Source organism: Peromyscus leucopus, chromosome 3, assembly GCF_004664715.2.
Source record: "Peromyscus leucopus breed LL Stock chromosome 3, UCI_PerLeu_2.1, whole genome shotgun sequence".
NCBI classification, from domain to species: domain Eukaryota; kingdom Metazoa; phylum Chordata; class Mammalia; order Rodentia; family Cricetidae; genus Peromyscus; species Peromyscus leucopus.
Window position 1 is genome coordinate 11,551,574 of NC_051065.1, and position 25,877 is coordinate 11,577,450.

At 41.3% G+C, this 25,877-nt stretch overlaps 1 protein-coding gene across 1 annotated transcript in view; it reads right to left on the bottom strand.

Annotated features, from left to right (window-relative positions):
- The window catches only part of Mdfic (MyoD family inhibitor domain containing), an 83,005-nt gene extending 59,232 nt beyond the window's left edge, over positions 1–23,773 (bottom strand). The window contains exons 1-3 of the mRNA XM_028871774.2: positions 23,403–23,773; positions 22,961–23,149; positions 2,616–2,738 (exon numbers count right to left, since the gene is read on the bottom strand). Coding sequence (XP_028727607.1) covers positions 2,616–2,738; positions 22,961–23,054 — 217 coding nt within the window. The 5' untranslated portion in view covers positions 23,055–23,149; positions 23,403–23,773. The remainder of the gene's footprint in view (positions 1–2,615; positions 2,739–22,960; positions 23,150–23,402) is intronic.
- Positions 23,774–25,877: the final 2,104 nt, after the last annotated feature.

A 25,877-nucleotide genomic window follows, 5' to 3' on the forward strand; every position in this document is an offset into this window, starting at 1 on the left:
GCAGCAGGCATCCTGAGCAGCAAAGACAACACGTGAGCCTTCAGAAACTACCCTCAAGAACAGATAAAGAAAACTCAGTCAGATTCAACAGTTACTCTCTGCACTTTTGACTTTTGTAGCTGAGCTATCCCATGGAAGGTTGGAAAAACAAGTGGGTTGTGGTTTGAAACAGTTCCCACACTCCAATCGTCCTCTTTTTTTTTTCTGATGACCTCTCCATCCAGCCACCCCAGCACTGTAGTGGGATCTCTCACATCAGTTCTGTGGGAGCCAGCTGTCCTGTTCTTCCACGGTGCTCAGGGAGCCACACAGGACTCCTGGAACAGGACTGAGCCAGGGCTGACTCACTGCAGTTGTTCCCTTCCAGCCCCATGGAGTTCTGAGGCACAGTCTCCCTTTCCAAGGCCTATTGTTATTACAAAAGATCTGCTGAGCCTCCAGAATGTGCTGAACAGCAAAGCAAGAAGAAAACAGCCTTCTCACCTAACGTGGGAGGCAAAATTTGAATTAGGCAGAAATGGCTGAGGACTCTATTGGGAAAGGCCAAGATGGAAAGGCAGACAGACAGCTACATGGAGCTCAAAATCAGCTTGGACTAGCAGATGCTACCCAATCACAAACTTCTCCATGCTGTCCAGAATGGAGTCGTGTTTAAAATGCTATACATTGTTCCACTTTAAATGTTTCTTATACATCCAACCAGACAGTCATTGTCTGGAAAAGTATGATTGGGAAAATAGCAGCAATAAGAGATCTCGGAATTTTTAATCCTCATTCAGAGTCAGATGTTCACCCCAAGTATTTGGAAATGCTTGCCAGCTCAGGTTTCCAGCGGCATTGCAGGGTATGGCCATTATTTTCACATATCTATTTATCTGCCAAAGGTCTCAGCAGCAGGCTCATAGGAGGTGACAGATCTCCAGATCTCTGCAGTCTTTCTGGGGACATTAGTAGCAACCTAAACATTTGTTCCAAGATGCTCCAGCGTCCCATGGCAGGCACTGCATCATTATCTCAGTAAGGAAACTATTTCCTGCAATATGTCCACTTAACCAGCAAAGACAATGGAAAGAGTAATTCACTTTAAATCCTGCCTTTTTAACAGTATGAATTCTGTGTCTAAAGTGAGCTCCACCAAGTTGCAAACAACTTTAACACTAATTAACTCAATTCACCAAATCCTTATGCAACACAGTATTTGGGATTTTGTCTTAAGTGATCTTATTTACCTTTTGCTGTGTGGGCTTTGGGAAAGAAGATTAGAGAAATAAATCAATTACATGGAACACTTACAATTCTGTTTTCTACACAAAGAAACATTGGCAGGGGGTGGGGAGAAGGGGGTAGGGAGGAGGGAACTATACATGTCCCCAATAAGTGGAATTTAAATTCTTTCCTATGTATCTTAGTGTAAAGGCTAGTTGCTAGGAAATCACAGGCAAAATGTGACAGCATCTCACCAAACCTTATGTTTCCAAATTGTAGAGTCAATATTTTGATAAAAGATGGCCAATATATGCTGAGGGATAACTGTTTACTTGAAATACTATTTGATTTTTTGAAAAAGGCTATATTAATCCTGTTGGTCATTAATTTCTGAGTTACATTTCCTTCCTATTGCCTCGCCAAGACAAAAGTATCTCAAATCTAAAGTTAAAGAACAAAAACTCATTTTAAGAGCTTTTGTAAAACAGAAAACTGTAAATGTCCTTCAACAATATTTTTACTATTATTGTTAATTTCCTGCCAAGTAGGTCTTTTTCTAGTATTCAGTGAAGGTTGGGAACTGAGCATTCTAGAGAAAAAAGGAATGTCAAGAGTCTTGAAAAAAAAAAAGTAAAACAAGAAGGAATCTATATTATGAATTGTCTGGATTCTCTGTCCACTCTGTCATACTAACTCTGAGATGCGATAAACCACGAGCAAGAATCCAGAAGATTTCCTTCTGTGCTTTTGTGGGTGTGTACCTTTACATTCAATCCTTTGCTAAATCCTTTTCATGGCAAACTCAGTTTGAAAAGTCTAGGAGGACTCAGAGACTGGACATAAGTTCCAGAGGATCTAAGGCAGAACCTCATATAAAACTCATGTTCTGAGCACCACCCAAAAGATACCAGCATTTCAGAACATTCTCAGGGTGAAATAAATACGCCAATGCTTTATAAATGCTCTATGAATTAACCAGGGAAGGAGGGGAGAAGTATGAAAAAGACACAGATAGTAATATAAAAACAGGTTTGGTACCACTTGCCAAATGAATAGAACACATGAGCACTGTCCTTTAGATCTGATTTTGTTTTCTTAGTATCACAGTCCAACATGTACTTAAAGATGCCTGATTTCCACTGAGTCCTCACTGAAGAAAGAGCTAACTTTGACTAAATCTAACTGTAGGGTATAACATTTACAGGGCAATTCTTCCGTTCTAAAGAAAGTATGGAAGCATATTTACATACTAGTTTTAGCTCTGATTTTTAACTCTGATGCTTTAGTACAAACAAAAACACTTTCAGATTTATAAATGTGTAGCAAAATAACTTGGGAAGGTAACTGAAGGTATAATATCAAAGTCATATCCCTGAATCATTCAAATTTTCTCTTAAAAAAATACTTACTTCTGACTAGTTCACCATCTGGAGGATTTCCCCAAATGGACTGGTCCCTCATCAGTCCATACATGGAGTGGCAACTTGTAGCTTGACTTATATCTTTCTCAGCATTGTCCTCATTACATTTCTCTGAAAAAGATTAAACATTTATTACCAATTGATGAATGCTACATGTATTTTTTGTTTTCAGTTTTGTTTGTTTGTTTGAGACAGTATCTCATAGAACACAGGCCTGGAACTCATGATATAGTTGATGATAACTTAAAACTCCTGACATTCCTACCACTACCCCCCAACTGCTGGAATCATAAGTGTGTAGCACCAAATATAGCTGAATTTTTTGTACTACTTCCAAGTCTGCCACAGCTTAAGAAAATAGAATTATACCATTATTGACTGTTGCATATGTTTCTGGCTCAATAACATTTGTTGAACACCTACTATCTTTTCATCATTAAAGAAATAAGTTCACAATAAAATATAATCTGTCAAGATTGTAGTAAATAAATTTTAGCATGGTAAGTGATCTGTCATCATAGAGAAATGTAGAAAGGTTACATCAAGGATGAGGGTGAGTGAGTCCATACAGATAGGGAGCGGGTGAGACAGAAAAAGCATCAAAGAAGAGACTGCAAATGATTGATGGAGATAAAAGCCAGACCACAGCTGAATGAGGAGTGACTGGGCAGTCAGGATACAGGAAACAAGTACAGAGTTCTCTCTGTAGAAACGGAAGGAAAAAGTCAAAGAGCGCACAATGCGTCCTCAGAGATGGAAGTATTTAGGATGAGAGGTTGGTATGTAGGATCCTGAGTTCTCAGGTGAAAAGATAACATGTAAGGAAATGGAATGTCTTGTTGGGAGCATAAGTCAAGCAACACACAACCTATAACACAAGGCAGAATGCATGCTATGAAAGGTCCAGAGTACTAAAAGGGTTCAAAAGAAAGGGGGAAAAAAATCTCATCAGGATTCAGAGATCAAGAAAGACACTTTATAGAAAGGAGCACATTGGATGGTTTCTAAAAGATGAGAAGAACTTCAAAAGTCACATGGGAGAAAGGTGGAAGAACAGCATGGGAAAACTCCAAAGCAGACACTTGGGCAAAGGTCCCAAATCCAGGCTATGAAGTGGTTTCAGAGGTTCAGGAGGCGAGACTTAAAGTTCTCATGAAGCCATAATGTGTATATTTGAATGCCAACATGGGAAATTTAGACTTAATTCAAAAACAAGATGAATAAATCACAGTAAGCATTGAGGCTTTGTGAAATGCCTAAGCAAAGCTATGTATTAAGGAGAGTAATAAACAGGTACATCTGTGCTTCTCAATCCTAATTGGCTGGAGAACATTTTGAAAAAGCAGATTCCTAGGCCACAATGAATAATTCTATTTCATTTGAGGGATACAGAGCTATTCTCAGGGTGATCCACTGTCCCTATGTCCTTTAAATGTTCACTTGATATCTGATGTGTGTGATAAGAAGAGGATGAAGAAGAAGAGAGGGAGAAAAGGGGTGGGAGAGACAGACAGAGACTGAGACTGAGACTGTTGAATTTGAATGCTAACTGCCCTCATAGGTTCACATGTATGAAGATGTGATGGAGCTACTTGAAAAGCTCTGGAAACCTTATGAAATGTTCTGAGCTCTAGTCTCAGTGGAGGAAATGGGTAACCTGGGGTAGGCCTTGAGGCTTTATAGCATGCCCCACCCACCATTCCTTCTGCTTCCTGAGCACAGATGAAATGTAACTAGGCAGCTTCCTGTTTCTGCCACAGCGCTGTCTCTGCCTACTACCATGTCTTCTATGCCATGTGGGACTGTATTTCTCCAAAATAAACCTTTCCTCCCTTAAGATGTTTTTATCAGGGTGTTTTTTATCACAGCTACAGAAAAGCATGCGGGCCCTGAAACAGAGACTTAGTGAAGTTCAAATAGATACTGATGAGAGTTTAACTGAATGGCATAATAGAAAAGGAGGCAGATGTAGAAACTAAGGAAGGTTGGCACAGAAAAATAAACAGGGTTGGGAATGCCTTTGTTTGTTTGTTTGTTTGTTTGTTTTTGGGGTTTTTTGGGGGGGTTGTTGTTGTTTTTATTTTTCGAGACAGGGTGGAATGACCAAATTTTTAAGCCAGATTTGGTGATAAAAGATTGGAAGAATGGGAGAGTAACTTATTCATTATGCACATAGAATACATGTGGTGGATTCAAATGTTCATTCATTTCATTGGGTGATGTTCATACCTTGAAAGATAACAAACACATTACCCAGCCTTCATGTAGTTCATAGTCTAGGTGATGAGTTCAAAACTGACTAACTGAATGTGCAAACCAGAAAGAAAGGTATAGCTAGTCTGTAGGAAGTGGGTGAAGTCCTGAATAAATGTGTACTTCGGGACATGAGCCAGCCATGTCAAGGACCAAAGCCTCAGACCCATGGGGATTTGGCACATTCCACACCTCCACACCAGGTGAGGCTCAGAGAGATTGCAAAGCCTTCCTCTGGCCCAAGAGTGAATGTTCATAGTGTCTGCAGAAATATGTGCCATATCCTCCACCTTTACAACCTGAAGACTGCTCTCCTATAAAGACTGCTTCTAGTGAGGTTACCTAAATCTGCCTCCTTGATTCAACTGTATCCATAAACCCTCCGTGATTCAACCATACCCATAAACTCCGCCTCCATGCTCAGCTATATATAATAAACAGGAGCATCGAGGAGCTGTGGCTTCTCCATCGGAGAGCCCAGCACGCCCGATCCGGCTGTTCTGTGTGCACATGTGTTTTGACTTTACTTTGTTCCCTTGCTGCACTAATCAGTCAATCCCTGGAGCCTGCTGGTCACACACTAGGCATCTTCTTAAAGTTCCACTGCTGAAGCATTCCCAATCACTGAGCTCATCAGAAGAGAAAATCTATTTAAAAGAGTCTGTAGCATTAGGAAACAGTCAGAGAAACTACATGATGTCCAGTTATGGAGGCAAAAACACAAAGAGACTCAGACAGAAGTTGTCAGCCAGTCTTTTTAACATTTCCAGTAAAAAGGAAAAATTTCTGCCCATACAAAAAAAAATCTCATGTATCACAGAAATTTCATAACAAATTAACAATTCTGCCGCAAAGCACATTTCAACACATGAAATATTGATGGGTATAAACTCAGGACTAAAACCAGAGGCTAAGATTGCTACAAAAAAAAATACGGGCCTTCAATGATAAGCACTTTTAGACTGCAAAACCATATTCAAACACCAGTAAAATATAAATTAAAAGCATGTTAAACCAATATGTTCTAGATTTATGTAACATTTACTCAGCATTATCACAGGGAAAATGTAATCTTCACAAGATGTGCTAGTTTCAATTAAAATCTTAACTTTCTTAAACAACTCCAGAATTCTTTACTGCTGTAGTCAACTCAGGCCTTTCTGAGATTATCAGTAAAAAAAGGTTTCTGCAGTCTCACTAGTATACACGACCTGGCTTATCGGCACTCCTACATACTCATACTGTTACATAGCTGGCTGCCGCCAGGTGTCATGCTAGCAGGCTTGATTCAATTAGTAACTTTAATTGAAGCTGAATGAAATTAATTATATAATTTTGAGCTGTTCAAGTTTAATTCCATTAAAATTAATTCATGAAACCAAGGCATTATGAAGCATTGCTGACTAAAAGAAAATAGGTATGAATAAAGCCTCTAGACACACTTGACGCATATTTGAATCATGTCCAATATTCAAGTGCTAAGCACAGACCCTCTCGACTCCTCACTGAATAAATGACAATGCCACGTGGTCCATATACACATGGATTTACAATGATGTGACCTACTCTGGAGTCGGGGCGAGGGGGAAGGGGAGACAGAGTTCTTCCTACCCCAAATTCTTATTAAGAGACAGTTTAACATTTTTAAGGAGTTTTCTTATCTGGAAATTCTAGAATTAGATGATCACTAATGTCCTGAAATCAAAAAAGGAAAAGAAAAACTACCACTCTGTGTCTCATGATATGGGTAATAAATTCTGAGCAGTTCCTATGACATCACAATCACCAGCATATATATCCAACTTTGCCTTCTTTGAAAACTAAAGTCTTGGCATGAGAGCTGGTTCCTAGTGAGTCTTGTGATGACCAATTGCACCCAGCCCAAGGTAAGGCCTAGTAGAGGTTCCCAGTAAAAACTTACATTGTCTTCAGCTAATTCTCTACTTGGATAAACTAAACTTCTGTGATCACTTGTCTGCTCTAGGCCCACCTAAGGCATGCACACCATTTACCTGTATTATTTTACATTTCCTAAGCTCTGTGGAATACTAGATATCTACCTCATAAATAGTAGGTATTTACAGGTATCGCTGAAGCAATGGAAGGATGAGAGAAAGAGGGATTCACTGTTGGGAAGAACATTTAAACAGACTCAACCTTCAAACACTTTTCAACTAGCTGTGCCACCCACTCCTCCTTAAGATGAAAAAAATATCTAATAACAGATGAGTATTATCAGTGTCAGAGTGCTGTGCCACTTCTGCATTGGAAAGCCAAGGGTTCAATCTGTTATATCCTGGACATATGCAGATTTGTGGTTGCAGTTCAGCTACTATGTGGGGGTCTACTTGTACGTAGACCATCAGCACCAAGCGATTTCTCTAGCATAGGACATCAGTTTGTACCTAGCTGTAAGATTTAACAAATGTTGGACTCTTCTCCTCTGTGTAGTGGATTCTTCTTCTAAGCCATGGTTCTCAGTTTTGGTACTGGGTCAGAACCATGTGGAGAACACTGGCCACATGATGCACAGACCCCCAAACTTAAAGTATTTAGTCGAGGTGATCTTGGTGGATGGAAGAGTGATATCAAAATGAAATGTGTCCAAGCTGGGCAGATAAGAAGATCCACATCTTACTACTCATCTCCTCATCACAGGATTCCAAGGAATCAAAAAAAAAAAAAAAAAATCAAAGTTTATCTAATCATCTAATTAATATACCTGTATTTAGTTATACTTCCTTGTCAAGTATAAAAATAAGAAATTTGAATGATTTATAATATTAATCAGTTATATTTATATATGGGATAAAATAAATATATTTTAGATAACATAAATTGAAAGCCTTTTAAAACTACCATGAGCCAAAAGATTGCAGTATACTTGTGGGTACCCAGCTTTTTAGTGTGCCTCCCCTGCACAGAGAAATGAAAAACAATCTTTGGATAAGCAAGGAGACCATGTCCTGACAACAAATCTCTCAGCCAGGAGACCAAACACACTCACATGAAACAATCAAGCCCCAACAAAACAGAAGGCGATGGAAACTGTCCAGGGTCAGACTTCGGGCTCCAAGGCTGACAGCTGTGTGAGCAGGGCAAGGCCGTCATCTCCTCCTCCTCTGTGTGGGGAAATGTTGGTGCTGGGCTGCCAAGGCCTGCTCACACTCAGACTGTGTGACGCTGACTCTGTATAAGGGTGAACAATAGAGTCCAAATATCCCATCCATGCTAAAGGATGTTCAGACTGGAACAAAGGGCAAAGAAGACTTTGTAGACGCTGGATTTGAGTTAATTCTTAGAGAAAGTGACAAGCACGAATTAAGTTAAAGAAAGGGCCAAAGGGGGAAAATTAACGTTCTAAATGATCAATTTACATACACTATTTCCTCCTACAAAATGACTATCTAACATGATCGATGTCTTTTCGTGTTTTTGTTTCTTTTCTAAAGTTCAGCATGAATAGTGATAGGCAGCCTCTTCCAGTCTGAATTGTTTCTGCTGAGGGAGTATGAGAAAAATTCAAGTAAATAGAATTTCTATTTAATTTAAAATTACATAATATTTTACCTAGCTAGCATTATCCAAATTTCAAATCTTGGTAGTGTTACTTATCTCAGACAGTTGGGGAAATCAAATAATTATTTAGTAATGAGAAAGAAAAGTTAATAACAAGAAAGAAAAATCTAAGGATATTGAATGAATTGGATAATAATTCAGGTAAAACTTATACATGTCATAAAACAGCCATTTACTTGATATGTGGCTTTTTTTAAAGAAAGATAAAAATACTTTGCTTTGTTGAAAGAAAAAAGTTAATGAATTTTTGCAATTGCAGTACTGTCCGGGGAATCCATCGGACTTTAATACATAATGTTTAGGTGATTTTCAGAACCATCAATGGTATAAATAGGAAGAAAACATCAGTTCAGTTTGACTAATGAGAGAACAGCATGTCTTGGAGTCAGATATTGAAATCAAACAGGATGATGATGACAGAGGTGGGGAGGATCTCGTAGTCAGCTGATTCAGTCAAAAAAAGATCATTGCTCACTCAGTCCTTCTCCCAGAATGGATGGAGTGACAGCACATAGGACACGGTCTGTTTGTAGTCTGGGATGTCAGTTAGCTGCTCTTTATGTTGAATACGAATATGGCATCGGGTAATCTTTATCTAGTTTTAGTTCTGTCTTTTGTAGACAGAACTAGTGAGCTCAACACCCTTCTATTAGATAGACAATTACCTAAACTACTAAACAGGGATGTCTCCACCAGTTTATATGCAAGCAAATATGTTATTTCAATAACTGATCTTTTCCGTGTGTGTGTGTGTGTGTGTGTGTGTGTGTGTGTGCGCGCGCGTGCGCGCGCGCGCGCGCGCACGCAAGAAGATGACATTTTTCCTATATCATTCCTCCACTATATATTTATTTATTTATTATTGGAGACAGGGTCCCTCGCTGAATCTGAAAGCTCACTGTTGGGGTGGCAGTGGCTGGCCAGTGGTACCAGGAACCCTCTTGTGTCCAGGATTCACAAAGGTGGCCCCACGCCCAGCTTTACTGTGGGGTCCGAGCAGCAAACCTCGGGTCCTCGTGCTTGTTCAGCAAGCACTCTGGCCACCAAGCCATCCGTGCAGCCCTAATAACTAAATGTTTTCAACAAACAATGATAACAAAAGAGTACAGAATGTTGCTTCACAATCCACTAGGCTTAGCAAAGTTATCGTACAAGGGCGTTTGGTTAAACCTTACGACACTCTAAAGTTCTGAACATACATAGCCTTCTAACAAGTAAGAGTAACTCATCATTTTCAATCCTAGATATGTGCATCCTTCCCTGTCAAGGACAAAGATTAATTTTAGGGTCTCTAGGATAGACATAATACTCCTAATTTGTACTCTGCACTAGAAAAATCCTCAGGAGCACAGGCTTGAAATCAGGGTGCTATGCCACTGGGGCCACCACTAATGGTGTGAATTCTATGAAAGTTATTCTTTGTTAATATTCTTCGTCTTTAAAATGAGAACAATAATGGTACTGAGAACATAAGGTGATATCAAACTAAACAGAATCATGTCTAGAAAGCAGAGTCTTGTTTATAATAAGGGCTCATTCACAGTAGCTATTACTGGTTTTTGGTTTGTTTTTGTTTTTTTCTTTTTTATTTTTACATAACCATCTTTCAAAATCCTGCTATGAAAATATTATAGGGAAGCTGTTGAGTACAATATCCATGTGGTAATCTTTTTCTGAAACACCATAAGCTACTTGTCTGTAGATTGAATAAGGAAAAGTACATTCCTGTGAGAAGTGTTATTTTTCCCCCTTTTGTGGACAAGGCAGTTCTAAGAGGAGGGAAATTTTTTCAAGTCAGTTTCATGGACACATTTAGATACATGAATCAGATTTAGCACTCTGTAGCCACACAGTTGGGTCTTTCTCAGCCTTTTCTATTATTCTGTTTTAATCTTTTCTTCAATTCTACTATCATGTCATCTCAACTATTCTGCCGAACTAGGCAAAGGTATGTGTAAACTCAAAAAGCAACCATCCAATATGTTTTCCTCTTGTTATCTGTATGCTATTTGCTTACTTAGTGAAAGTCTAAATAATGATAGAGCTTGGAAACTATCTTTACAAACCCCTCTAGACCTTAATAAATATCCAAAGTACTTACACTTTTACAGAAAGGAGACTACAAACCTTTATGCTTAAATTTAGGGAATTTTACAAGGTAGGCCTCATACACTTCAATTAGGTACTCGATAATCTATAACAGATACAATTTCGAAAATATCTATATTATCATAATTTACAAACCTATTTCCATATGTTCTTTATCTATAACTCTTTTCATGTACAACTCCATTTTATTTTCCATTCAAAATTCAGATAATTTATGTATATTTTAGTTGACAAAATCATAAGAAATCTGATACAAAAATCCCTAAGAAAAGTGAAAAATTCTGTGGCTATATTTTTCCCAGAGGCATGTAACCTTTAAAAACAAAAAACAAAGATAAGGCAGTTCTCAGGAAGACCTGGGGCCTGGAATTTCACTTCTTCACTGATCCAAAAGAAAAAAAAAAAAGGAACCCTCAAACCTAAGGACCTTTACAGAACAATACAAATCCAACTTCCTTTGTCCGGTTTTCTCAAGGGATTGCAATCTCCTTATCCAAAAAACACGTTAAGATCGCATACACATCTTAGCACACAAACAAGCATATAAATATACTTCCATTATTTTGTAAACACAAAGAAATATGTAATCACAGATAAATTATGAGTGTTTATGGACTGAACTGAATGCTTAAGTCAATTCAAGGAATTCATCATTACCATTGTTTCAGCTATATCTAAAATGCATTCCTTCAAAAGGCTTCTTAGGGATTCAGAAGCTTAACATGTGATTATGATCAAAATGGAAAAAAACAAAACAAAGCAAAAAAATAAATAAAACAATTTAAATGACATCAACCCACACCAGCTTACCTACTGGTGTGGCTAAAGGAGGATATGTATAAGTGAAGTGGAAAATATTTACACAAAAAATAAGAAGAGTGATTGAATATGAACATTAAAAGAAGGTATAAAATGTGTCACTAGTTTAAAATACATCTCAGTAAATGAGGGGCAGAGGAAGGGATACCATACTGTCCACTCTTAAAGGAGGGTAGGTTAGAAAGAAATTTGATAAGGGTAAGAGAATACACTTCCTCTGTCATCTTAGTCTGCAGTACCTTTAGACTCCTAATCCAATGGAGGCACTTGCAACACATCTGACCCTGAGGCACAGAAGCTCCTACTTTCCCAAATTCTCAAGTTTAAAGATGTTTACTCGACCAAGAACACTCACACCATAGCCAAACATTCAAAGGTTCATGGAATGTAGCATTACTGTCTTAGAGATCTCCAGAATGACTGACTCATAGCACAAATTCAGATAAAAACATTCAATGCAGCCGGGCGGTGGTGGCGCACGCCTTTAATCCCAGCACTCGGGAGGCAGAGCCAGGTGGATCTCTGTGAGTTCGAGGCCAGCCTGGGCTACCAAGTGAGTCCCAGGAAAGGCACAAAGCTACACAGGGAAACCCTGTCTCGAAAAACCAAAAAAAAAAAAAAAAAAAACATTCAATGCCCAGCATCTCCCAAGAACTGACAAAGGATGCAGACATGGGTCTTTCAGGAGAAAGGAACTAGGCAAAGCAGAAGCAGCACTCTACAGCTGGGAACCATTTTCCTCAAAGACCTCCTCTGTGTCCAGTTAATGTCACCTCCCTTATAACTTTCACTGGTTTGCTATATTGTGGTGTTCACAAAATTGACTAATAAACAAAACTAAGTGAACTTTTATCTTGGCCTTATGTGACTGCTGTATCTCTCTCCCTCCCTCCCTCCTCCCTCTCCCTCCCTCTCCCTCCCTCCCTCTCTCCCTCCCTCTTTCCCTCCCCCCCTCTCTCTCATATGATAAATACCCCAGTTCATTCACCAGCTTTACCTTCAAGTTGTCTTTATGGGCACAGCAGTATTAACCTTACCTAGAAGACCTCCTGTTAAGGCAGCACCCTGGTAACAGACTGCTGAAGTCCACAGACATGCTGTTCCTTACTTAACAGTCTATGAGCACCGTGTAGCATGAAATCAAACTCTGCCATCTTCCCCTGTGTCAACATGATGATACACACTCATCTTTAATCTTGGCAAGATCACCTTTCTTTTGTTTCTCCTTTTCAAATTACTATTACTGTGGACTACTTGTACAAAGTGATGGGTTTCATTGTGACATTTTTACTCATGCACATAGCGTACTTTAGAATCATTCTTTCAGTGGTCACAGCTTTAAACACTTTCTGTTAACTCCAGGTTATTTGATCAGGACCACATTCCTTTTCTGGCTCTTGGTCAAGCAATGAACCCTTATTTGGCACTTTCACAAGAATGAAGGCCACTGGAACTCAACAATAAACCAAGGGGGTTGTTTAATCTGTAACAGCATTTCAAAGCTAAGGAGTCTGACTTTGAAGTAAACAAGTAAGAGAAGACAGAGTGACAGAGTGGGCCATTTCAAGTGTGATAAAGACGCAAAAAAAATAATGATGCATGAATTAAAAGTATATTGAAATTGATTTCTTACACTTCAGAATAATCGATAGGGATTTGACTGAAACTCAGGAGGTACAGCCTCTGCTAATTCTCATAAACTTCTAAACCAGAAGCCTCTCAAATAGTTCACTAACCCCCCTTTGGGACCCTCTTAGCCCTAACTCTGAGATGCTACATTTGTTGAATTCTCCATTAAGGCCACCAACCCATTTCTATCTGCAATCTTTATCATCTCTCTACCTTTCACACTTTCAGCAGCTACAGGATGGCACTGTGTGGTTCTCTTATCCTAGATACATGTGGGCCTATTCTCCTTAGCAATGGAGACTCAAAGTTTTCCTAAATCCCTCAGCACCTTCAACTCTTCCTGCCTATTTGCCTACTGAAGTCTGCAATCTTGGGCAACGGCAGGAACAGAATCACCAGCCACGTTTTATTTTCCAGTTTTTCTCATGCCTTAAGCATTGATCAGTTGCCATTCCTGCTAGTTATAATTCCCCAACTTCTCACAAATCTACATGCACTGCCAGGGCATCTATCTCTTTCATTCCCAACCAGAACTTTCCTCTCAGAAAAACTTGACATACTGTTCCTTAATCAAGAATTGCACAGAAACTGTACTTTCTGTTCTCAAATTATGCTATTTGTTTTTATATGTCTTATATGAAAATTATGTTAAGCATTTGTTTGCTAAACAAACAAACAAACAGCAACCACAACAAAAAGAATTGCTTTCTACACTTCATATTGACCAGGCCCAGAGTTATGTTAACATCTTGCCTACTTCAATGTTATCAAATCCTATGCTGCTTTCTCATGCTTGATAACTTATCTTACTTCTTATTGAGAAATGATGTGAAACCTTTCAGAACAAAGCTTATAACTTGGATAATAAAACAAGATGCGGGTCTATGTTCATAAATGCTCTAAAGGTCAGACATTGCTCCATCATGAGAAAAAACAGGAAAGCTACATTTTGGGTAGAGAAAGTAGAGGCAAGCTGGCTCCTGGGCACTTCATCACCTGCCCAGAGTGCCTGACACCTGCTCCACCACAAGTTGTCTTATTTTGAGTGTCAGTTCTTCACAATTCAAAACAAAATAAATCAGTAAATAAATAAATCCCAAGGTCTCTGTTGCACATTCTCCAACTGAGGTCACTAGCAACACTACTGTAATAAAACCAAACAAACCCTTCTTGGTATCCTGAGAGTCTCTCCCAGTTGCAAAAAGATAACTTCCAAAATTAGACCACTCATGTGACAACTAATCTGTCATGTGTTCTTGTTGTAATATTTAAATGTTATGTAAATGAGGACTGCAGTTCCTTTCAGCAGACTTATCACACTCCTTCACCAGTGTACATAAGCCTTATGGGTAGAGCTATGCACGTAAGCATTCTTAATCATTGTGGGACCGTATACATAGCAGGCACATAAGACACTTGGGGACAGGGTTTTCCCTTTCAAATGTCAATAAAAATGTAAGTGCTAGCACAAAACCCATTTCCAGCTTCATTCCTGAGACTACAAAAAGACTGAGCAGAAAGGCACATGTACATGAATCATCTTTCTTCAGATCATGTGGGCATGAATCTGAAAAACAGAAGTAGATTGCAAGTAGAAACCACAAGCAAAATTAAAATAGGGTTAAAATAACTCTTTTCGTAGTAGTTCCTGCCTACTGGACTTTGAGTAGTTAGAAATAGAATCTATAAACTAGAACTCATAATTACTTCAGAAGCTTAAGGTTGAAGAGCTTTTCCCCTTCAGGATGTACAAGCTAAGGTGAAAAGAAGAGCTGGCCCTTTAAATCCCTTCCTAAGGAGCTACTGTTACCTGTTACTGGCAAGAGGGACAGAGTGGGAAGGGAGAGAGAAGGAAAAAGGATCGAGACAGATCTAAAATTCTGCTTCACATATCCAGTATCTGACTGGAATAGCAGGGCTACAGCCTCTTCAGTCTGCCCCCAATGAATCACCAACTTTTAAAAATGTCCCAAAGTCTAGAACCAGGCAGTCAACAAACAGTGGTCTTTTAACAAAAGCTGAACACAAATATTTGGGGACTGAAACAGAACTCACTTGATTTAGCTTCTGCCTTCATACAAGAGAACACTGACATTATCTCATGCAGTTAGATGGAATTTTCCCCCCTGTTGTTTGTTATTGTTCTAAACAATTTTCCATTTTCAAATGGCACAACTTTAGACTATGTCAGTATGTTTCCTTATTTTTTTTAACCCAGCTTTTTATTACTATAAAAATATAATGCTGGTAAAGTGCACTGTTATTTGGCTTTCTTTCCATGAAATCATCTCAATCAGATCCAGGAAATAAGGTTGAAAGAAACAGGAAAAGTCCTAACACGCCCCAAAATTCCACAGCTTCCCTCACATCTCTGTAAAGGTCACTGGATCATATATATCAAATCCTTGAATGCAGACTGACCAAACAAAGCAGCCGTCCCTCAGCTGGCATCTCCACCTGCCTGTGGCGATTTTTGCTAGATCTGGAGCTCTCTGTGGCTGTCTTTCCTCCCTCTCTTTGTGCTTCTCCTCTACCAGCCTGGAATGGAGATCAATGAGCACCAACACAGTCCCTGCACATTTATTTTCAAGATATTTTTCCTTTGTCCCTCTTTCTCCCATTGCTTATGAAATCCTGACGACGTCTGACCCTATGCCAATTCCCAAATCCATTCTCTCTGCTTCTGTTCCCAAGGCCCCACATGTTTCTTTCTGAGAAGGGCAACCAACCATGCTGATCCAAGTCCAGGAGAACTCATGCCAATCATTCTTAGCTAAGCCCTCGGCCTAACAGAGCAGCCTGGGCTTTGCATCAGGCTGATTCCCTCTTGAATACTTTCCTCTTTCAAAATTTCCCACAAATCTCAAATGTCTTGACTCATCCTCCTCGCCCTTGCTCTTTACAAATGGTATCGTCTACTTTAATGAGAAGACCTAGGCCTTCCATAGTCTCTTTATATCAAATTTTCTCCAGATTATAGCTTAATCCTTTTTTCCCACACCATTTCAAAGGAAAACGTTTCCAACTCTCTAAAGCCTTTCCAGAATTTGACTCTTTCAGCTCCAAGTGCTCACCACAACACATACCCAAACCAACCCATGTTGATCCCTCTGTCCTGAGCTTTCTTCCCAGTAAGGTGTCATGCCATCCACTACCGCCCTAATAGGGAATTCTTCATCTATGACTCTGACAGTCACCTCCACCTAGTTACAAAGCCGGTTTCCAGCTACTTATTGGTGACTATGAGTAATGCTAAGCTCCCTGGACCCAACATAATCAAAACAAGACTTCAGGGCTCCTACATGCTGCCATGCTAGTGACAGAGCAAATCTATAGACTGCCTTAAATTCCTACCTTTTCAACAGCTTCTATACTACATATAACATAAATACAACAATAATACCCATTTACTTCACTAACATGTGTGAAAAATGCACTTGAATGCAAAGTAATCAAAGGTAAGTAAACCCAAGGAGCTCCGGAAGGTAGGCAAGTGTCATCCTGCTTACACTGCTGTACTTAAATCTGTTTCTTCAGTGTCTCCCTCACTGGTGCTGTCCTAGGTCTTCTACTCTTTTCCAGGCCATCACAGTGACTTTCTAGACAGTTGCCACCTCTACTCCTGCCCCTATCTCCAAAATCACCCTTTGAACTGTCATCAGGCTTGTTCTCCTAAAAATGCAAATTATGTCTTCTGCTTTCCTCTTCTAAGGAACCTTCAATAACTCACTAACAAGAAAAATGTACATGTTCCTCAACAGAACAATCAAGTCTCCTGACAGAGACTGTAACCAGTCTGTATTGTTGTTTGCACTGTCATTTTCTGCTCCTTCATAAAGCCCATGTAATTATCTGTCTGGTGCCTCCAGCGTTCTGTGATCAACCCTCCCGAGTGAGGCGTGCGTCCTACCTTCTCAGCTCTGAGTCCTACTATCATGCTTCCAAGCCCAAGTTACATTAAATTTTCTCGAAGATTTTGCCAAATCCCCAACTAGAGATGCTTTGTGTCTTCCAATTTCTGTCACTGAAGTTCTTTGTGCCTCTATAATGGTACCTATTTTTCTTTTAGCATGCTTGCCATTTGCTCAGTTCATACCAGCCTAAACCATAAAATACGTTTTTGTCCTATTGTTCAATTCAGGCACTTCAAACTCTCCAAATACTTTAGTCGACGCATAGGTCTATCCCTGTAAACTTACTCCTTCCTTCTTCTTTCTTTCCTTCTCTTTCCTCTGTCGCTTTGTTCTTGGAATTTTTTCCACCCTGCATTCTTGGCTCATTTAGCAAAGGGGAAGACAATGAAATGCTGACAAGCTTTGCCCTCCTAGAGCTAAAGTTATAAAATGAACATTACTCCCTTCAAACATACGAAAGAATTAGGACTTCTGGTTTCATGGTGCTTAAAAATGTCCCCACATCCCCCTTCAAATCCAGACAAGTCCACATCCATATCCCTCCTTTTATCTGTCCTTCTTCAAGCATGTACATGAGAAGTGTTCTAAGAGATAATGGGTTTACTTTTATTCTTCATTATTTGTCTGTGGTTGCCAATGTTGTCATACTATGTTGTCTGGAATTTATCATAAAAAGCATGAAAGTCTTAATAAAATTTATTGCCAACAATTTTTGGAGATTTATTAGGGAGCTAATTATAATTTACCACTATTTATAGGGAAAAACATAATCCAGGTTCCAAGGGTTCAGCATACAAATGAACAGAACTCATGTGAAAGCTGAGGACTGTCTTCTGTGTCTTTTTACGAAGTAGTTTCTCCAAGAAGCTATGAAGGGATGCAGGATAAGGATTTCTACCTAGGTGGCAAAGGGAGTGTTACGATCCTGTTCACTGTGGAATGCTTTCAATTTTCCTCTTCTATCTCTTTTTATAATACTTAAGACTTCCTTTATTTTAGAATATATGATTTTGAAGCTCAGAAGTACCTTGAAAGTGAACCAAAATTTGGGAGAACATCAGTAGAGAGTTTGCATAGAGTAACAAAATTTAAATTTTGGACTTGTTTTTATAGCTTTTGGAAGAGTCTCTGTTCTACCTACCCCCCAACCCCTTCATCCCTGATTATAAAAGAAAAGATTTTTTTTTTGAGACAGGGTTTCTCTGTGTAGCTTTAGAGCCTTTCCTGGAACTTACTCTGTAGCCCAGGCTGGCCTTGAACTCACAGAGATCCGCCTGCCTCTGCTTCCCGAGTGCTGGGATTAAAGTTGTGTCGTGCTGCCGCTGCCGCCGCCGCCCCCACCGCCGCCACCACCCAGCTTAAGAAAAGACTTCTTAAAAGTCAATATAATGTGTCTTTTTGTAGGTAAAGGCTCTAAATTAATAAGCCTTAGCCTTAGACAGAATCAAGTATCACCTAGATCGTGAGTAGGTATAGGTGCAGGTCCATTGGTTTTCTGCCCACAGAATCTGATTATGCACCAGAGTCAAGACAAAATTCCTGCCGGCGCCCAAGGAATAAGGACAGAAGATTTTCTGTCTAAGCCATTACTGACCTTGAGCCAGGCCATCCATTGTCGTGGGAATGGGATTTCCAGTGCCCTGTAGGATGCTGAGCAGGATCCTACCCCTGGCCTCTCTCTGCGCACCAGATGTTGGTAACACCCACTGCCACATTAGGACCACCTAACATGTCTCCAGAGACAGTGAAATGTCTCCCTGGGGGCAAAATCATCTCCCTGGTTGAGAGCAGTGACAGAAGCTGTCCAAAGATCGCACATTTTGAGAAATGCCATTTGTAAAAGAGATAAAACAACAGGAAAGAACTAGAGAAATTCAGATATGTACAAGCTTCCATTATACAAATTGAAATAAACAGGCTTCCTCCAAAGGAAATCTGATTAGCTTTATAAACTCCTGACAACTCAGCTAAGCTTCTAAGTCGGAGCTCTCCTTACGCAGTTTCAACTTGAAGAGCCTCTCCCTCGCTTCTATTTTAGATTATTTTTAATTAACTTCACTGGCATTTTGCATCCTGCTATGAAAAGTCCGCCTAATAGTCTCAGAGGACTCTCCCTAGAGAGGAGAGTACATTAAATCACACATTATCACATTAAAGTATATACCAGCATTGAGTCCAATGGTCTAGTCTTGGCAAGTGCGGTAGGGTGGGGGTTGGGGTGGAAGCAGACTCAAGTGATTCACAATATCCAGAGCCTATTAACTTGTGCGCGTCTGCCCCATGTGAAAAGGTTGTATTGATTCTCAACTTCAACCACATTTATCACAATGGCATACACTTTACAATCTGTGCTCCACCTGATTTCTTGTTCTTCTCTGTATGTGGGACAATCGCTGTATGGAGCAAGCCCCTTAGATGCCTTGGAAGACCTTTGCCTCGCCTATAAATAAACAGACTGGAATAAATTATTCCTAAAGATTCTGTTAGGTATAAATCACAAACTTATGAATGAAGCACTTTGAATTAAAAGGTTCTTTCAGAGACACGGAGAAATGGAAGAGATCTACATGAACAGCCTGGACATGAGTGGGAGCAATGAAGAGTGAGGGTCGAGGGAAAGAGAGCGGGAGATCCCAGCTGGATCAAGAAAAGAGAGGGAGAACAAGAATAGGAGACCATGGTAAATGAAGACCACATGAGAAAAGGAAGAAACAAATAGCTAAAGAGGCCCACAGAAATCCACAAAGATACCCCCACAATAGACTGCTGGCAATGGCCGAGAGACAGCCGGGACTGACCTACTCTGGTGATGGGATGGCCAAACACACTAATAGTTGTGCCAGAAACCCCATCCAAGGACTGAGGAATCTGGATGCAGACATCTACGGCTAGGCCCCTGGTGGAGCGCTGGGAGTCTAATTAGTGAAAAAGAGGAGGGTTTATATGAGCGAGAATTGTTGAAACCAAGGTTGGATAAAGCACAGGGACAAATAACCAAATGAATGGAAACACATGAACTATGAACCAAAGGCTGAGGGGCCCCCAACTGGATCAGGCCCTCTGAATAGGTGAGACAGTTGATTGGCTTGATCTGTTTGGGAGGCATCTAGGCAGTGGTACCAGCTCTTGGGCTCATTGCATGAGTTAGCTGTTTGAAACCTGGGACTTATGCAGGGACTCTTGGCTCAGTCTGGGAGGAGGGGACTGGACCTGCCTGGACTGAATCTATCAGGTTGATCCCAGTCCTCGGGGGAGACCTTGATCTGGAGGAGGTAGGAATGGGGGGTGGGTGGGCTGGGGGAAGGGGAGGGGGCAGGAAGGGAGAGAACAAGGGAATCTGTGACTATTATGTAGAACTGAATAGTATTGTAAAATAAATACAAAAAAAAGGTTCTTTCAGTTACAATACTGCAATACTGCATGATAACAGAAAGCATTCAGATGCTTAATCAAAAAGAAAACGAAATGGCAGTGAGAGGAATCATACATACAAACCCATTTTCTCTTAAAACAATAACAAGTCTGGCCAAATTTCCTTTCTCTACTAAGGCATTTTACAGGAATTTTGCATGGGAACACAACTCAAGATTTCAGAAGCTAGTCATAAACAGGAAAATCATTTTAAAACACGTTAACTTTCTGTTTTCAAAATCAGAGGCCATATCCAGTCTCCAGGTACAGTTGTTACTTTATCACAACCAAATAAACGAAACCACTCAATTAGTTCCTATAAAATGATGAAACAATACACATGAGCATCTAGATTTCCAGTAGCCCTGGGGACATCAGAAGATAGGAACCACATAGCAGTCCTTAGTTGGAACTAAGCAGGGTTATCCCCGAGCCCACAAGCTCGCCTAGTCCCTGAATCCTACTGCCACATTGTCTGCCACCTGTCCTGGTTCCCACTTACAGCATGCAAGTCCCTTACTCTGTCTGTACCACCTTTTAGCACATACCAGGAAGAGTTCTGGTATCTACAATGCTTTCAAAGCAATAGAAAAGCTCTCAGAAGCACAGCAGAAAAGTACAAGTTAGGGTCTGTTCTCTCAGTAAAGACAACCTTTCTAGCTCTATGTTGAAATGTACAGTGGGTTACTCTGTTAAATTTCCAAACACCATCTTAAAAAACATAAAACTGATTCCAAATATGATTGGAGGTTTAAACCAGATAAAAATCCCTAAAATTACTTCCAACATTTAAGAGTTATTCCTTGGGTTAACTTAATGAATAGTTCATTTTGCAACACACTGGTGTTCCATATATGACCACAGTGCATATAACATGTATGCTTAACTCTGCAGAAGACATGTTTTTTTTTAAAAATTATCTTCTGTGTATGTCCCTAAAGTATTATATTTTTCTCACTAAATTCAATGTACAGAATTTGAAGACAAAGTTCCAATTAACTGAACATCCTACCATGCTTAGACACCATGTTTTGTTCTTTAGAAAGGATAACGAAGAACCCAGTGATGGGGAAGAAGGTAGGAAAATGGGGAGAAGGTTCATTTTCAGATATAGCAGGACACTGGTTTTCCATAGAGAGAATGTGCATGTTGTATATAGTCAGCATTTAACCTCAGGCCTGTTTAGATGCCTTGCTTCCTGTACTCAGATCACGTGATGCTGAGCAGCTTTGTACTGCACAGGTGTACTAGGTGATCATGGCAAGTTCTTCTAGCGGATTTAAGATATCCGTAGCACTAACACTGAAAACTGTGCGTATTAACTATTTCCAAATGAAATTGCTTTCTTTGGGTGTTTCATGTTGATTTTTGGTATGAGCATTGTTTAACAATAGTTATTAATGGCTCAAGTGGGAGTATAAACAGCCTATCAGTGAGTCCCTGTGGCTACTGAGGGCATGCCTAATGACAGCAAAGTGACTGTGTTGACAATACAATGTGTGTAAAATGGGCTGCTTCTGAGAAAACATATGTTTATCATTTTTAGTTCCTTGCTTTTCTGCAGCTAATCATTTGAATTCTCTCTGTTTAGGAAAAGAAATGAGTCATTCTTCTAAAACAAAATGATAAACATAACTCAATTTAACAGCCCCAGATGCCAGAGCATTTCAATTTAAGCATGGAGGTTTTCTGCTTTTATCTACTATGGCTAGAACAGCAACTTCTTTTCCACTCTTAATTTTCTGAAAAACAAAACAACAGAAAACTTAAGACAATATATATTGGAGTCCTGGAGGGAGGGGCAGATTTTAGGTATGGTTAAAGGATACAGAGGATACAGTTTTGGAGACCTGGGAAGTTAACTGGTGCATGCCAGTCAGAGCTCTCCTCATTCCAATTGTCCTTACAGGAAGAGGTAAGAGAAATGAAAGTCTGGTTCTGCCACCAGTGAGCAACTGAAGTATACAACCTTCAAAGAAGACACAGAGTTTTAAAATGTTGTGGAAGTTCCCCAGGAGCAAAAATATTGTTTTCCCTTTGCAAGAACACAGAAGAGCTAATTCATCCCTGGAACACGATTCTTTTAAAACTTGTTTATTTCAAAACAAAAGTTATTGAAAACATATGCAGGAGCCATTCCAAAAGTAAGTGGTCCCAGAAACCTGGTTAATCTGGTGGCAGAGTATACCCCCACAAGAACCAGAAAGATGAGAAGAGCTCATGCTTGTTCAGAGAGCAGAGACAACCCTGCATGAGAAAATGACATAAGAACTTAAAAGAACTAGACAAGGGTTCGAGACCTCACCCCTACTCCCACCTCCCTACCCCCACCCCAAGACGCAGCCTAAGAAATACAGAGAGAGAAGGTAGAAGTCATCTAGTCATCTTGTTTCTCCCAAGGAAGGGGGAGTGGAGGGACCAGGGACCCCGCCCTCCTATCCGGTTGTTGATCTGGAGCAGGGATCCTTGGGCAAACTCGTTTAAGTAACATGAAGTGTGCAAAAGTTCACAACTACGAGGCTGGACCCCATCTTCAGAGCGCCACCACTACCGCCACCACCCCGTCCCTGGGTGTGCAACCACAGCCCAGAAGCTCGCAATTTGCGAGAGCTCACTCACCGAGGGCCGGGGAGCCCAGCCGGCCGCCGCCCGCCTCGGCCGCGCACTGCTGCCCCGCGGGCCCGGGAGCGAGAGCTTCGCCCGCCCCGGACATGGGCTCCGAGCCCGCGCCGCGCCGCCGTCTGCAGCCGCCCGCGGGGCGCACGGACCCCGGCTGCTTAGGTGTTGGGTGCAGGAAACTGACTCCTTCTGGCGGGAAAAGCAAAAGGGACACCAGGACGAACTGTTTTTAGAGAGCAGCACGCTGCCGCGCCGGGCCATGCCCTCCCCCTCCGCGTCCCTCCTCCAACTCCACCCCGGGGAAGTTAGGATTTGAAAGCAGCGAAGGGGAAGGTGCGAGCGGGACGCGCGGGGCGGGAGGGGACGCGCGGGGACCTTGGAGGCAGAGCGACCCGAGGGAGGGGATCCGAACCCCCTCCCCCGACGCGCAACCTCCACTTACTTCAGCATCGCCCCCGGTCCAGGCCGATCCGAGCCCCTTCCTCCCGCCGCCAGCAGTCAGCGAGGCTGGGGCAGCGGCCCCATCGCGTCCGGGCCGCCTGACGACTTCCCGCCGCCCGGGGCTCAAGCCAGACGTCCCAGGGGCCGCGACAGTGGCAGCCGCCGACTGCGCACTCCGCCCCCTCCCTCCAGCCAGCTCACTCGGGCCAGCCCCGCTCTGGGAGGACTTCAGGATCCACTTGTGCCTCTCTTTCACCCTCAAGCTGCCACTCCTACAATCTTCAAACACTTCTCTCTCTGTGGCTCCCTTTCATCATATCCGGATTGGGGTGGCCTCGAACTCTTGGCAGACAGCCCCGTGGCTGGGGGCGGCTCGACCTGGGTTTGGCCCTGCTCTCCCTTGTGGAGGGAGCTGTCTGGGTCAGGAGGCCAAAGCTGGACAGGCCTGAGGCAGGCTCTCCACTCCAGGCCCAAAGTGGTTTGGGAAAACAGGGAGGGAGCTGGCCTTGGCAGTTCTGAAGTCCCCAGACAATTCGAGGAAAGTTCCCCCATTTTCAATCCGGACCCATCAAAGAACTATTAAATCTAAAGGAATGCCCCAGGGAAACAACCTTTAAAACCAAAGGTGTGGGGTGTGTGTGTGTGTGTGTGTGTGTGTGTGTGTGTGTGTGTGTGTGGTGTGTGTGTGTGTGCTTGCACACAACATGCTCTGACGTTCCTGATAATATGAAAACATATGTATTTAATACCTTGTTCCCAGGGACTTGTTTAATCTCTTCATCTTCACCTTATTCTTGGCTTCTTTGCTTTGTCAAACAGGATTCCTGATCTGGTAAAACCAGTTTCAGTTAGGCACAGCCACTGACAGCACTCAGGTGTGCAAGGTTAGCTTGAGGCCTGCCTGTCCCACTCCTGGCTGAATGCTTCCTTGAACCTGTGTCCTCTGTGAAAAGTTAGGCTGTGGTCACCAGAGAGGAGCTCATCAACTGTGGGTGTATAAATGAAATGTTCTGATTGTAGCAGACTCTAAAGGGCCAACAAGAAGGGTAGTTAAAGCACTTTAATAAACCTGGCTAATGTTTGTTTTTCCCTTGAGTGAAATGCAGAATTCAGTTGAGCAACTCTCAAAGGAGCCCACCTGTGGATGGCCTGGCTAGGACAAGAGGAGTCCTCAGTGTTACCAAAACTGAAGGCACTTCACCTTCTCTCCAGCCCTGTCATTACTAAGACACGGGGAATGTTGTCTTCAAAAAATGACAACTTTAGGACTTTTCAATGGACTGAAGAGATCTGTTTCTCACCTGCAAAGAACCAGTGTGTTCAAAGTTGCATTCACTTACCCTGAGAAATCAGCCTTCGGAGGTTCTGAAGACACACATTTGGATTATGCTCCCAGAAAGATAAATGGCATTTTACTCAATGACCTATAGCTAACAGGAATGCCCCCCCTGTTTTAATTCAGGTTGGAGATTCATAGATGGTACTGTAAAAGGTGCCTTAATTCTCTTGAGAGTGTATCAAGGGTCTAGACTACGTGGAATCTATTTGTTGGGAGCAGGTCAGTTGTGAGCAAGTGAACACCAGCATTAAAGAAAATACGGGGAACTTGAACTCTCCACAGTATAATCTTTAATTACTAGAGTTAGTAAGAAAGTTCTAGAAAGTTCTTCTTTATCCCCCTACTGTTTATCTCCTTGTTCAGTTTTGGAGAAGTTACAGTTTGCTTATACAAAGTTATGATTTCTTTCTTTCTTTCTTTTTTCCCTTTGGTTGAGCAATCATGTGTGCCATGGTGCCCCTGTGGAGGTCAGAGGATGGCCTAGGGTTTCTGATCTTTTCTTCCACCTTCTATGAAACTGGCTGCATACACCAGGCTAGCTGACTCTTAAACTCACAGCTAGTTTGATGTCTTTAACGCCCTTCTTCCTAAAGGAATGCCAGAATTGCAGGCTACACGTCTCAGTCTCCATCCTCAGCCCTTCCCACTTGCACACAAGCCCATTTCTCCCACAGAACCATCTCTACAACACATATTTGTTCATTGAATTGCACACCGGATTTCATTTTTACACACGGCATACAATACCTAACTTTGCTAGTCAGATGAGCATTTGAAATCTTGATCCCCCTTCACCACTCCTTGAACTAAATATAAGCAGCTTAACTCTTGTGGAGAAGAAATAAAGTTCAAATAAAAATACTAGGAACAAATGGCCGGCTGTTTTAGTGCCACCAAGTTGGTCAAAGGCTGCATCTTGGTATTGCGTGACTCTGAGTGTGTCAGTCATATACTCTGTGCTCTGGCTGCCTCATAAAGGGAGAAAATAAGAGAAAGTATTTTAAGTTTCTTCATGAAGACTCAGTGAGGTGTATCATATCCCTATCCCAGTTGGGGAAATGCCTGGTATATGGCAAATGGTTAAAATGGTTAACTATTGCTATCATAGAAGAGAGTAGAATAATCGGTAGCAGAGGG